General features: G+C 35.6%; 1 protein-coding gene across 1 annotated transcript in view; it reads right to left on the bottom strand.

Annotated features, from left to right (window-relative positions):
- LOC129216945 (sulfotransferase 1B1-like) overlaps positions 1-13,807 on the bottom strand; it is a 127,384-nt gene that overhangs the window by 25,341 nt on the left and 88,236 nt on the right. The window contains exon 2 of the mRNA XM_054851165.1: positions 11,817-12,126. Within this exon, the coding sequence (XP_054707140.1) occupies positions 11,817-12,105 (289 nt within the window). The 5' untranslated portion in view covers positions 12,106-12,126. The remainder of the gene's footprint in view (positions 1-11,816; positions 12,127-13,807) is intronic.

The raw sequence follows: 13,807 nt of genomic DNA on the forward strand, positions 1-13,807 counted from the left end.
CCAATGGGGCTGTATAAGAGATTCACCTCAAGAGGCGTCAGGGCCATAACCAGACCTCGTGCGCTCCCCAGCAATGCATCAGTCTTTCGTGTGTCTCCATTAAGGCGCTGCTGCATGACACAGTAGTGTTTTTGACGCCCAGTTTCCACCAGATGGAGGCACCTGGGCTCTCATTTGATGCGAAATTGACTAGGAATTTAACTTAGCCGAGGGATATTCTAAGCCAAACGAACACCCAAGGGATCTTTTACACGCCGCATAATCATACGACATGGGCGCTGAAGATTTTCTGCATCTCGAAAATCCACCGACTGGCCACCCAGGTCAGAACCTGGGTCCCCTGTCGTAGAAGGCCAGCGCCTAACCATCACGCCACCAGCCGGCTCACTCCCTGATAAACGCCCGTTAGAAAGTAGATTGGGGCCGTGGTAGCCCGATCGGTAGAGTGTCGGATTCGGGGCCGGAGGGTCCTGAGTTCGAACCTCGATGGTCGAAGATCCACCGTCGTCATTAAAGGGGACTGGGCGACGTTAAATATGCTCGTGGTCTCAATGTCCTCCAAGTGAAACGATACCTCTGGGGGTGCTAGCACCAGGTAGCTATTAGCTCCTGGTCTAGTTCTAAATTCTCATTAACTGTTCGATCCGGTGAAGGTGCTGCCATCTATCGGTATAAAAAATAATGGAGGCAAGGCACTTAGTATGCAGTCCTCGACATAAATACAGTTGTAGTCAGTTGTGACTCGGAATCGAATCGAATCGAAAGTAGATTAAACTGAGTTGTCATGTGTGGGATTTAAGAGAAATGCAGATTCTTTACTAATAATAAAGCTGAAAGTCTGTCTGGATGTCCGTAGGATATCTGGATGTATGGAACTCTGTGACGCGCATAGCGCCTAGACCGTTCGGCCGATTTTCATGAAATTTGGCACAAAGTTAGTTTGTAGCATGGGGATGTGCACCTCGAAATGGTTTTTCAAAAATTCGATGTGGTTCTTTTTCAATTGCAATTTTAAGAACAAAACTATCATAAGATGGAAGAGTAAATTACGAAACTATCATAACGTGGAACCGTAACATGGGTACAAGCCAATTGGCGAGAAAATTCACCATACATTACTTGTAAATAAACAGGCGAACCAAAAGACCCTTTAATTTTTCTATTACGGGCAAAACCGTGCGGGTACCACTAGTATTAAAATAAAAGAGAATTCTTTTGCATGGGGAACGAGTGATTTGATACCAGGTTCTGCTTGAAAGAGCAGTAAGTAAAAATACAAACTTTCCGTACAAAGTTTGGTATTTCCCGCAGTCACAAGTAAACTTAAATTTTTATTCTTTTATTTAATGACTACGTGCAATTTGTATTCGTTGAAAGCTTTGAGTCACTATGAATAGCATACGTTTTGATAAATGGATACCAACAACGTCAAAATAGTGCTATCTGAAGCATGGCATTTTGATTATCACCACTCACAGCAACAGTAATGAAAACAAAATTAAAAAAAAAAAAAAGCTTCCATATCTTTAACTATTACGCAAGGTCGCTTTTAACTATCCCCAAACTAAATCAAGCATTAACGTCTCAATCTAATTAATCAAGAGTTTGTGTTTCGGTTGCCCAGAGATGTCACGAGCCCTGCCGCGTGAACAGCGCGAACCATAAAATCACGTTTTGAGTCGAACCTTTTGCCGATGGTCTCTGCCGAGTAAGAAAATGTCATTTATGCTTTAACGCTTCAAAAACTGCCGTCGCCATGGTAACACATAAACGCACTTTTTTTTCTCTGCGACTGTCATGTTTGCGTCGATGGTGAGAACTGAGAAGTGTCAAGTTTTGCCATCCCGCAGACATGGTTTGTACATTCGCAATTACTGGGAACATTTATCCCAGTAATAGCGAATGTACAAAGTAGTAACTCGTATTTCCAGTTACGTGAATGTTTGAGCTATTTTGGTCTTAAAATGACAGATTTAAAATTTAGGAAATGGATATTCAAATCCGTTATAATTTACAAAGCAAATTACAAAACTAAACGTTGAAACTAGATTTATGGGAAAGTGAAAAAGATAGGGACATTGAAAACGAAGTTCTTCGCATTTTCTAATTTTAACAAGAAAACATAACACTATAAAAGGAGCAGGGCCGCGCCGTTCCTATGTGCAAGGTCGTGTGGAGCACGATGGCGCCAGAGTCAAAAAGGCGCCAAGCTCTACCAATAAAAAATGCTCCAAATGAGTGGAAAAAAATCTCCAACCAAAAAAATAAAATTAAGCTTTTCATTATACCTAATAGTTTGAGTGAAATTATATTGCTCATGAAAACAAGCAACCCTCCTCGCTTCCTGTCTGAAAGGAAAAATTATTGCCTTGTTGTGTCTGAACATGCTATTCGAAAGCGCAATCTTTTACACTGAAAACACATGATGCTAATTTCTGCATACATTAACATTTTTCTTCATATGTAGAGCCGTGAATGCTATTTCGGTATGTCTATAATTTCACGCGGTTGAGCATACGAATCTCAAGAAATTTGCTATTCCCCATTTTGGTTCTTGCAGTGAATATGATGTATTACAATTTATGCACCTCCAGAAATGTGTTTAAAATATATTCTTCATTATTGAAGAGAAAAAAAAACGCGTCTTAGGAAAACAAAAAGATTTTAATAAGAAAATGTAATAATGTTGGGGAAAAACTTTCTTTCGAAAAGTTTCTTTCAAAAAGAAATATTTGAATTAAAGATTTTCAGTTGTTACAGCTAACTGGTCCACAGCTACACCGCCCTCCGTCCAATTTCTTTTCTTTCTTTCTTATTATTTTCCTTTTTTCTAGTTCGTCTGAAAATATGAGTCTTCAAAATGCTGCTCTTCCTATTTTCCCTCTCATCCCGCCAAAAGGAGTATCTCAAATTTCTTTTCCAGATCTTCAATTTCGCAAAATTTTCAGGCAAAGTCCCCGAATACCACACAACATCGCTTGAAACTGCGTTCAGAAATCACCTAAAATTGCGTTTTTGGAGCTTCAATTTTGAAAGATTGCCGGCCCTTTCCAAATTGCTCTAATGTTACGAAATATGGTCTTACACTCGCGTTTTTAAGACTTCAATTTCAGAAAATATTCGGGTCCAAATTGCCTTCCTTTAATATCATTAAAATTTAGGTCTTTAAAACATGACTTATGTAAAATTCAAGTGGAATAGCACTGAACCTGTTCTCCTAATATCATAGAATATTGCTTAAGTTTTTAGGGGCTTAATTTTGAAAAGATTTCCAAAGGGGAGCTCCGAAATCTCCTTCCATGAAAATTTTCAACTTCAAAGTTGTCTACAATTGCGTTTTTGGAAGTTTACTTTCGAAAAATTGGAGGGGAGAGAAGGACAATTGACTTCTATCTGTTTTTCAAAAAAAAAAAAAAAAAAGAAGATCGAGTATAATCCCAGAGTTCCATCCCTTATTCTAACGTCAATAAATATGGCCTATAATAGCGTTTTAAGGCTTCAACTTCAACAAATTTCCGTGGAGACCCTTGTCCCGTTTTGCCCCATAACACCACCGAAGACCATCTAAAAGTCATGTATTGACAGGCTTAACTGTTTTATTAATTATTAATCTCTTAGAGGTTAGATAGATGCTCACAGTGGCGTTAACTTTGATATTTCAAACATTTTTCTTTTTCCAAAACGTATTATTATCATATCAGAGGAGCTGCTGAACTCTAAGTAATTTCGAGATATGAAGTAAAAACGTACACCATATTCCAAAACTAAATACTCACATTATTTTTGAATAAATTAAATGACAAACGTATTTTTTTTTTCTTTCGTTTTATATTTGTCTACAAAACCTCTGCAGGTGTTAGCTATATTTTCCCCGAATGCCAGAGCATAAATACGCTCAAAAGACATTTGCACGACGGCAGCGATCCGGCTTGGCGCGGCCCTGAGGTGAGGGAGAAAGGAAAATCTCACAGACCAATTTAATGAATGTAAACATTCTACCAGATCGTTCTAAAGTGATGTCCCACGTTGAGGGGCAAAGGGAATTCATGAAACTGTGACACTTTGTAACAAGGGGAGGAAGGGGGTAACAAGAAAAAAATTATCACACATTTTAGTTGAAATATATATATATATATATATATATATATATATATATATATATATATATATATATATATATATATATATATATATATATATATATATATATATATATATATATATATATATATATATATATATATATATATATATATTTTTTTTTTTTTTTTGAGCAATCACGATTGCGTATTGCTTTCATTTGACTGTTTTTGACGTTCCTTTGATTTTTCCCAGCGCCACCCTCCACACCATCACCGTCGACGGGCTCCTCACGATGCGGCACCTCTAGCGAAAGCCGTCTCCAGGTTGCGTCCATACGAGTATGCTACTTACACGCATACATACACGCACCTACACACATATACATATATACACATACACACATACACGCACATACATACATCTACACACATACACACACAAACACACATACCCACACTCACATACACACAACTACCCACACACTCATGCCTGCACACAGACACAAACACACATGCCAACACACACACACATACCCCCACACACAAACACACACGCTTACATATACACACATTCGTGATTGCGAAAAACGTAATTTGAATTCAAGATGACAAAATTCAAATTATTATTATTATTATTATTATTATTTTTTGAAATAACACAGTATGCTTATTTAACTTGTCTCCCCAATAATTACTCGCATTTAGTTCTTTCCCAGGTCATTGTTTTCTCGGTTATCTCATTTTACTTAAACGCACGTTAATCAATTCGTCGTTTCTCTTGTGAATAGTTTAATTCATCACTGTTTCCATGAATTATTTTCAATCAGGAAGAAAGAAATTTTTACCAAAGTTGTGTGAATTAACAATTTTTTTAAACTTGCCGTTCCACTTATAGAACATAAAATCTTCAAGGCAATTATTTAGTCAGTTGTTTCGTTACTGTGCTAAGAGCATATAACAACGATTCTTCTATACGTATGTGCATCTAACTTTATTTCTAAGTGACTCCTCGTTATTAATAACTAGGAAATCGCCCGTCAAATTATGACGGGTAAAAATTGCTTCTTTTTTAGGACAAAGCAATTGCCTGTTTGGTGGTAATTTGATAGTTGACATTTTAACCCTAACTACTCCAGTGGATTAACCTTAAACTCCAGTGGATGACGTTCATTGTTGACCACCTTTTCGTTTCTTCATTCCCCTGAATTGACACGGTCTTACCAGTAAAATAGTTAAGTTACCGGACCCAGTTCAGCCTTGTCGCAATAAAGCCTTCTCCTGCATTTCAAACATTACCAAAACATATTATCAAATTATGCCGTGGTGTGAGTATCATTGTTGATGACGCCAGGAGCGTTACTCGATCATTGGCTATTATATCTATGAGGATAATAATAAATGGGATATTGGATAAGCTAATTTAAAATTGTTAGGGGGTTTTTTTTTTGAGAGAGAGATAAATTTTTTTTAGAAAGTCATTTTAAGTATTTCCATTGTTAGGAAACAAAAAAAAAAAAAAAAGATGAAGAAGAAGGATAAAACAAAAGGAAGAAAAATAATAATAAATTTAAGAAATGACTTTCTTTAAGAAATGTAATTTCTTCCTTTTTTTCAAACTTATTGCACGATCATTTGAGTGTTATAATGCAGCTGATATACGTACTCGTTACTATCGCAATACATGTGTTGCGATGGTAACGATATACGTCGTAAATATTCTGCAACTTTATTGTTTAGTGTTTTTACTAAATGCAAAAATTTCCGTTCATTGAAACTGTTGAAAAAATATGTAAGAGAAAGGGAGGCACATTTGAACATGGTATGTTTTAATAGGATAACGTCAAGCAAAAAATCTTGAATGATTCTCAAGTAATGGCAGTACCAGTTCTACCTCTTGTCCAAACTTTTTAATCAAGAAGCCAGTTTATGCTCCTGTGGTAACAGTTGGTTTGTTTAAGCAGATGCTGATGTAATTTCATCACAGTCTTCATCGTGTAAAAACGTATTTTAAGCTAATTAAGTTAAACTTATTTATTGCAAACCATGATAGGAACTTCAAGTAAATTTAGGACTATGATTATTTTTTTTTATTTTATTAAGAATTCTTAATTTTTGCAAGTAAGTTCTAAAGTAGGTGATGGGGCACTTGTGCAGCATGTAGGGGCACATGTGAACAGTACCCATATCCTCTCCGTAATATTAATATTAGTGTCGAGTATTATAAGGGTTACAAAAATGTGTAAACATTTATAATTATTATTGTTCTACAATCAGTTTGTAAATTTATTGTTAATTGTTACTATAATATTTTTGAATATTTATTTATTTATTTTTATTGTTAATATTTTTTAAAATTTATTGTGTTACTTAATAGTTGGTCTAGAGTTTAGTGTTATATAATACTTACATTAATTTAAAAAAAATCAAATATTTTGATTTAATTTAAAATTAAATTTTAAAATACTTTTAAAACTCAGTATTAAGTTCTGCATGAAACTTGAACGCAATATATAACTATGATCTTTACATAACAAAATATTCTTTGTATTATGTAGTCTTGTAAGTTTTTTCTTGTTTATCCAGTGATCAGAAAATGCTACGAAACTTTAAAACTTCAGTGGGTGGAGTCATACAGTTGGGAAAAATATTTTCGTAACGGCGCATTTTCTGTACAATAATCTGACACAATATACTAGGTTACAAACCCTTCATTGAAATTGGTACATACGTATATGATTTATATTTAAGAGTTTTTCGTTGAAATATGATGTTTTTTCAGCATTTTTCAATCGTGTTCTTATGCTTTTTCACATATGTCCCCCCCCCCATTAGGGCATATGTGGACAATTGAAGACACTTTTTCAAAATTCCATAAAGTATTAATATGATTTTTTTTTTAATCTGAAAAAATCCATGGCACAAAGAAAAAACAATTCAACCATGAGGACATCTTTACTTTGAGAAATTGATAATATTTTTTGAAAAATAGAGAAATTTAAAAAAAATTTCACATGTGCCCCTCTTTCTCCTATGCATTGCATTCAAAGATTTTTCAATCACATACTGAAGCAAAAAGTAGTAAAGCGTTCCTTCCGTATTTCTTAATTAATTTTGAATTTTAATAAATCTAGCTCAACTAAGAGCGATTTTGTTTCTTCAAATTTATCATGTAAACATTACATTTGTAAAATTATCTCAAATAGCTGCCATTTTTTCTTTTGTCTTTTTGTTTCAAAAGAAAAGTACATACTCATAGATTTTGATATTTTTGAGCAAAAAAGGGTTTTGAAAATGAAGATTTTTCATAAATCACTTTTTGCCTCTGTTATTATTCAAAACTCAGTTTTTCTCGATTCGATAACAACTTCAAACAATTTACAAATCAGCAAATAAAATGAGTATATTAGAGACAACTCTTTGCACAATATTTAAGCTAATATGTTGTGGCTATAACGAAAATTTTCTAAAGCATCGCAAGCATGAAAAGTCCAATTGAGGCAGTGAGAAGCTAAGGGATGTAAGTGGACTTCTTGAAGTTTCGAGTAAAACGCGTTTGAAATTCAAATCCTTGGTAGAGTTTCATCGAAAGTCTTTTCGAAATCATTTTGTTCCTTACATCCCTTTCCTTCTAACTGCCTCAATTTCATTTTCAGATTTGCCCAAGATGACTTTTATTCATCTTTATAACAGTATTTTCAACTTGACAACACTGTAGCAATAACTTTTCAAATATGATGAACAATATAAAGTTTCAAAACTGTTGTTTCTCACGAAAGCTCACGTCTCATAACGTCTTAAGATGGCTGCAAGTTTTGTATGCTTGTCATGCTGCCTGGCGGTTTATTGGCGAAATATTTATTCTATGTAACCATAACGTGTGGCATTGCACAGTACGAAAATTTGTTAAAATACATTTTATATGACTGCATATTAAAGGGTGTCCCAAAATTAACGCAAGATTTGAATTTGCCACCATTTTTTCCATAAATTGTTGGCAGCCATGAAAAAAGAACAATTTGACAGTTGAGAGTTTAGGGTTAGTAAGAATGGGGTGTTATTGTAGCATACAGCTAGAGAGAGTGAAACATTTCAATTAATGCATAAGGCATTTCCTAGTCGCGTACTCTCTCATTTCGGTCATCAGAATTGGCACCTTAGATCGTGTGATTTAACATTTTTAAATTTCTTCTTATGGGGTTATTTGAATTCAAAGGTCTATGTCAACAAGCCCACAACCACTCGTGCATTACCGTGTTGCGATACCGAGCGCCAATAACAGTGACTGCTTGACCAGCCTCAACTTTCATTATTTTTGAAACAATTGTTCAATAATGAAAGCGCGTTATTGTATCGTATAACGCTCCATTTTTGATTACCCTTAACTCTCAGCTGTCAAATTGTTCTTTTTTCAGGGTTGCCAACCATTTATTGCAAAAATGGCGGCAAATTCAAATTTTGCGTTAATTTTGGGACACCCTTTATAAGCGTGCTACGTGGCTCCTAGAGTCTGATTGAGGAAGAAATAGCTCACAAACTGACAGGAATCGAGAAAGAATGCACTCATTCATTTTTCACCTACACAGAATTACAATTTAACTAAGTACTTCCGATGACTGCTTCAGTCAAGATCCTACCATCGCCCGATGATGTATCACCTCATGTGGTTACTATTCAATTCCTAGGAGAGCTCTTTATACGTCGTATATACGTTTAAAAAAACCTGCTCCTCGACAATTTTTACATCCGTCTGTTAATGATTGGTTGTATTTTAAGCAGAAAGACACATAAATGGTATAGAAAATTTCACTGTTGTCGCTGCAATGACAGAAATTATTATGCATTGGATCTTTCTTTAGGGCTTGAATGATAGTTTTCGTGATTTATTGGATGGTATTTGGAAAATGGAGACTACCACTTTGGAATGAAAATATTCTTAACTAGAGAGAAAACGGAGGCGTTTTTTTTTTCTTTTTTCAAGTTTGATGAATAATTAGTTAGTATGCATAAATTTACTATGCGGAAAGGAGCTGGAATTATTTTCGGGACTCAAAGTTTGTCAAAGCAATAAAAGTTAACCAAATAGCAAAGTGAGTGAAATGGAAATGAAAAGTGGAAATTTCGTGACCGTCACATAAGGACCCCCCCCCCCTCGCGTGACGGTCACGTATCGTTACTGTAAACCTATCAACAGCTTTCGGGAGCTAACGGTTGTCAATCTGTGGTGACGTCACCAAGTGACGTTCTAGTGAGGTTCTCAAAATCTGAAAGTAACTAGTAAGAAATTAATTGCTGCAACGACATTGCAGTGAAGTAGCGTGAAACATGTCACAAATGTGTCATAGCTTGACTCCTGTGAGACGTCACTATTCTGTCCATTTGACTGAGACTTATAGTGACATCCTTTCAAACCCAAGTAGCACACGTAGAGTCTAAACGTTTCTTGAACGTTTGAAAATGGTTGTCATAACGTTGACAATTATTTTCAAACGTTTATCAAACGGAGTGTGCTACCTGGGAACACGGTGACATGTTGTACAATCAGGGTACTTGTTCAAAAGATGTATCAAAGAAATCTCAGTAATCTTCACAGCCTGCGTATTTTTAATTTTTGTTCTTTTAGTTAAATAAAATTAGGAGAACGATTTAGCCACTGTTAAATTTAATAGATTATCTTCTCAATGATATATGATGGGAAATATCAAGTTAATGAATCAATATGGAGTGTTTCCTTATGGTCCAATTTACATTTTCTCGGGGTGCAGCTTTAAGTGAATAAAGCGAATGACCCTCCTCCCTCTATTTTGGGTGGAGGATTGACGGTCAAAAATCTGCTAATACATGTAATTGCTATCAGTATGGAATGTCGGCCATTGTTGGACGAAGAGCTTTTACAACTTTTTACAAATATTGGAATCTGTTGCTTGTGGTTTTAATTTATTTATAGTTTAGCGAATTCATTTAGTTCATCGTACCATCCTGATTGTAAACTTAGAAATTTAAAACATACATGTATTTATTAGTACTCCTGCGTACATGTATGTATGTGTATTTTGTGTGTCTATGTATATACGTTTTATGAGTTAAAAATTGAACTTGAAGACCTTTTGGCTTCGCTCTTTCATTTCCCTAGCAAAATTGCTTCCACACCAGTGGCGCCAACTCCATGGGGCTTGAGGGGGCTCGAGCCCCCTCAATAGTTTGTTTTGGGGGGCAGAGCCCCCTCAATAATTTAAGAACATAATTTGTCATATTATGGTTTCTAAAATCACAAAATTATGTTGGTATTTTTTACTTTCCTTGTTTGAAGATAGTTACATTGTAAAATACATTTAGTAATGAATTAAAACAAATAACTATTGCTGTAGTAAGAAGGTTAATTGAAAACGAGTGGTGTGAATAAGGATAGTGTTACGGTGCTGAGAGCACTCATAGAATTTGTCCCAGTGCGCAAACCTTCGGATGAAGTCTCGCTGGCGGAGCTCTCATCTAAGTGTTGCTGATCTGGAAAAAATATATCAGGGTTTGATTTGTATACATTTAATGGAAGGCGTGATAGTTTTCTTTAATTATTAGAGTTAATGAAGTAATCTGTTTATTAACTTTTTTAACTCTATTAAAGCATTAATTTTGAGACATTATTTTTATTTAATGAACTCTGGGCCTTATTCAAAGCAAGCTTAAATTAGTTATTTCACTTTTAGTAATCAAAGTGCGACATCAATCTTTTTTGCTTTATTCTTTTAATGATAGTTTAGATTTGATTAAATATCATTTCAATCTTTGCAGAGCTATATATTCACAGCTAATAGACTAAAAGTATAATTATTAGTGTAAATTAAATTGGCTTTTCACAAAAATACCATTTTTTCTCTTTTTTTTTCCAAAGCCAAGAAATGTGTCGGCTTGTCGAATTTCTCAGAGTGTCGATTTACCGAGAGTCGAGTTTTTGGGGTTCTAATGTTGATCATATGACTCTAAAATGCTTAAAAAACTATAAAACTCACTATTTTTTATCTCAAATTTAGAAAATTTACCCTGGCAAGGCCCCCGTTATGGTACCCTCCCCCCAATAGTTGTTTTGAATCGGTGCCACTGGGAGTGCCTTTCCATGCAATTCAAGTGCACTACCTTGTATAGTGGCCGTAGCCTAGCTATGGTACTGCACGTCTCCCTACAAAATGGAACTGTAAAATTATCCCTCACTTAAGGCAAGTGACATGATCTAATTGAAGCAGAAAATTTGTGTACCAATTTTTTAGATTGTTTTACTTTGAAAACGCCCTGTCACATATGTTTGTTTGTATAAATTATACACACCGAAAATATGTAAGTTGGCATTTTCAAGGCACAAAAATCTGAATTTTTTTCGGGGGGGGGGCGGGGCTCCGTGCTTTAAGATACTCCCTAGACCCCGGTGACATCCGGCCCCCCCAATAATTTTTCCAAGTCGGCGCCCCTGTTCCACACTATGGTTGACTATGCCCCCACAATAAAAACAAGATTAAATCTTTTATTCTCCATTCCCACCATATGTTTTCTCAAATTTATATGCTCAAAAAGAGCTCTTGATTGTGTTCAAGTGCTTATTCGAGTGTGAAGGTTAATTTTTCTGAGGGACTAATTTAGATTTCAAATGTTTAATGAAAACTTCATCAGATTGTATCTTTTCCGTCTTATAAGGTAACGATAGACAAAAGTAACAATAATAGTAGTAAAATGGGATTCTATTTTTACCTGACTTTGGGTAGGTGATGATGAATACGTCATCGTCCCTGACTTCGAAATCGTCTAGTCCCTGTAAGATATTGGGGTGGACGAGGTATCCCTGCAAGAGAACCCCTTTGAACCACTGTGCCCTAGGGATGGAACATATGTAGGCCGCCCTGAGCGGGTCCAAGTCCAGCGTGGGGTCCTGGTCTGCGAGCACTATCTCCTTCCCGGATTTGCCTTCGCGCTTCTTTTTCCTGAGTCCCGTCACGAAGGAACCCAGGGGTGTGTTGTAGAGGAACTTGAGGGACAGCATGGCACTGGAGAAATGGATTACCTGAAATACAAAACAGGATAAGTATCTCTCTCTTTTTCGCTTAATTTTTTTGCCGGAATGGTGCGTTAGTATGTCTAGTAGTTAGTATCTTCAGACACTTTTTGAACACGGACACTTGTCTCTTTTTTAGAACACTTTGAAGCACACATTTTGGAGTACATCTCAAAACACCTCTGACCAGAAAACCACACGATAGTGTAATAATAATTAAAAAAAATTAAATAGCTAGCTATCGGAAGAGCGTTGTAAAGTATGTTCATGGACGCACAAACGCATAAATTATTTGTCCTTGTGTCTGTTATCGAAATAGGAGGATTCAATCAGCCAAAATTTTAACGAAAGTCGCCAAACTTGGCAAATTTCAGTGAGTAATGGAAGTTGTCTTGCACACGATTTGTAGATGGATGCAGACGGTGAAATTGCATTATCAATACTTCGCCAGGTCTTTAAATTTAACACTCTTTTGAAAATTTCGGCAGATTTTAAAACCTTATATCTCAATAATGTGAACACGGGGGCAAGCATTTCTTGCGACAAAAATATGTCTTAAGATGCTTTTTCGATTGCTACTGATTTCAACCTTTTTTCATTACGATTAGTATGCAATTAATATGTAGTCCCTGATTAATATGCAGAAAAACTTCAATTTTCTCTTACAGCTTAAAAGTATCATTACAAATTTTGTAAAACATGTTTCAGGAAGCATAAATTATTTGCCCTCGCGTCCCCCTCATCGAAATATGTGTTCTTTAACTCAAATAAAATTTTTAGAGAAGTTGCCAAATTTAGCGAGTTTCAGTGAGTAATGGAAGACATCTGTCATACGATTTGTAGATGGATGCAGACGGTGAGATTGTGTTATCAATATCTCGCCAAGTCTTTCAGTTTGGCGCTTTTCTTAAATTTTGGCAGACTGTAAGACTTAATATCTCGATAAAAAGAGGATGAAGGCAACTAATTTTTGCGTCAAAAATGTGTCTCTAGATGCTCTTTCGAGTGCTACCTATTTATACTTTTTTCATAATTACACTACTCGTGGGTTCACCTGGTGAGAACACTTCTTAGAACACTTATTTGGTTCAGCACACTTTTTAAAAATATTTTTGGAAACGCATTTGAGAACCTTTTTTGGACTCATACACGTGTATCTTTTTTCTCAAAACTTTGTAGCACATTTTTTACACCACTTATGGAGCGCTTCTTAGATTATATACCAGTAGTTTTTACTGTTAATTTTACAAAAATACCGTGGGGGAGCTGCCAGCCGCCGCCTGATTATGGACGATCTTCGACCAGGGCAGGCCATTCTTTTTAGCGGCATTCACGACACCAAATGACAAAGATTCCTTGCAAAAAACTCAAGTTATATCATATTAAGATATTCTATTGACTAGTAGTTAAAGAAAGATGTTGATATTTTTTGTACGAAAGAAAGTGATGATTTCACAACTGCGCTCAAACGTTTTTCTTATTTGTTCTCAAATGTTATCTCAATCAGTTCTCAAATGTGTTCTCAAGTTTAAATTTAACAAATATTGTGAGAGAGACACATTGGGAACAAATTTGGGGCACATTTCAGTGCTCGATTTAAAAAAAAAACTGTAATAAATTTCTTTTATCAAGACTGTATTTTGAAAGCATTTCCAGAGCATATGTAGGGGGCATTCCACCCCCCCCCCTC

This window comes from Uloborus diversus, chromosome 2 (genome assembly GCF_026930045.1).
Source record: "Uloborus diversus isolate 005 chromosome 2, Udiv.v.3.1, whole genome shotgun sequence".
Classification (NCBI taxonomy): Eukaryota; Metazoa; Arthropoda; class Arachnida; order Araneae; family Uloboridae; genus Uloborus; species Uloborus diversus.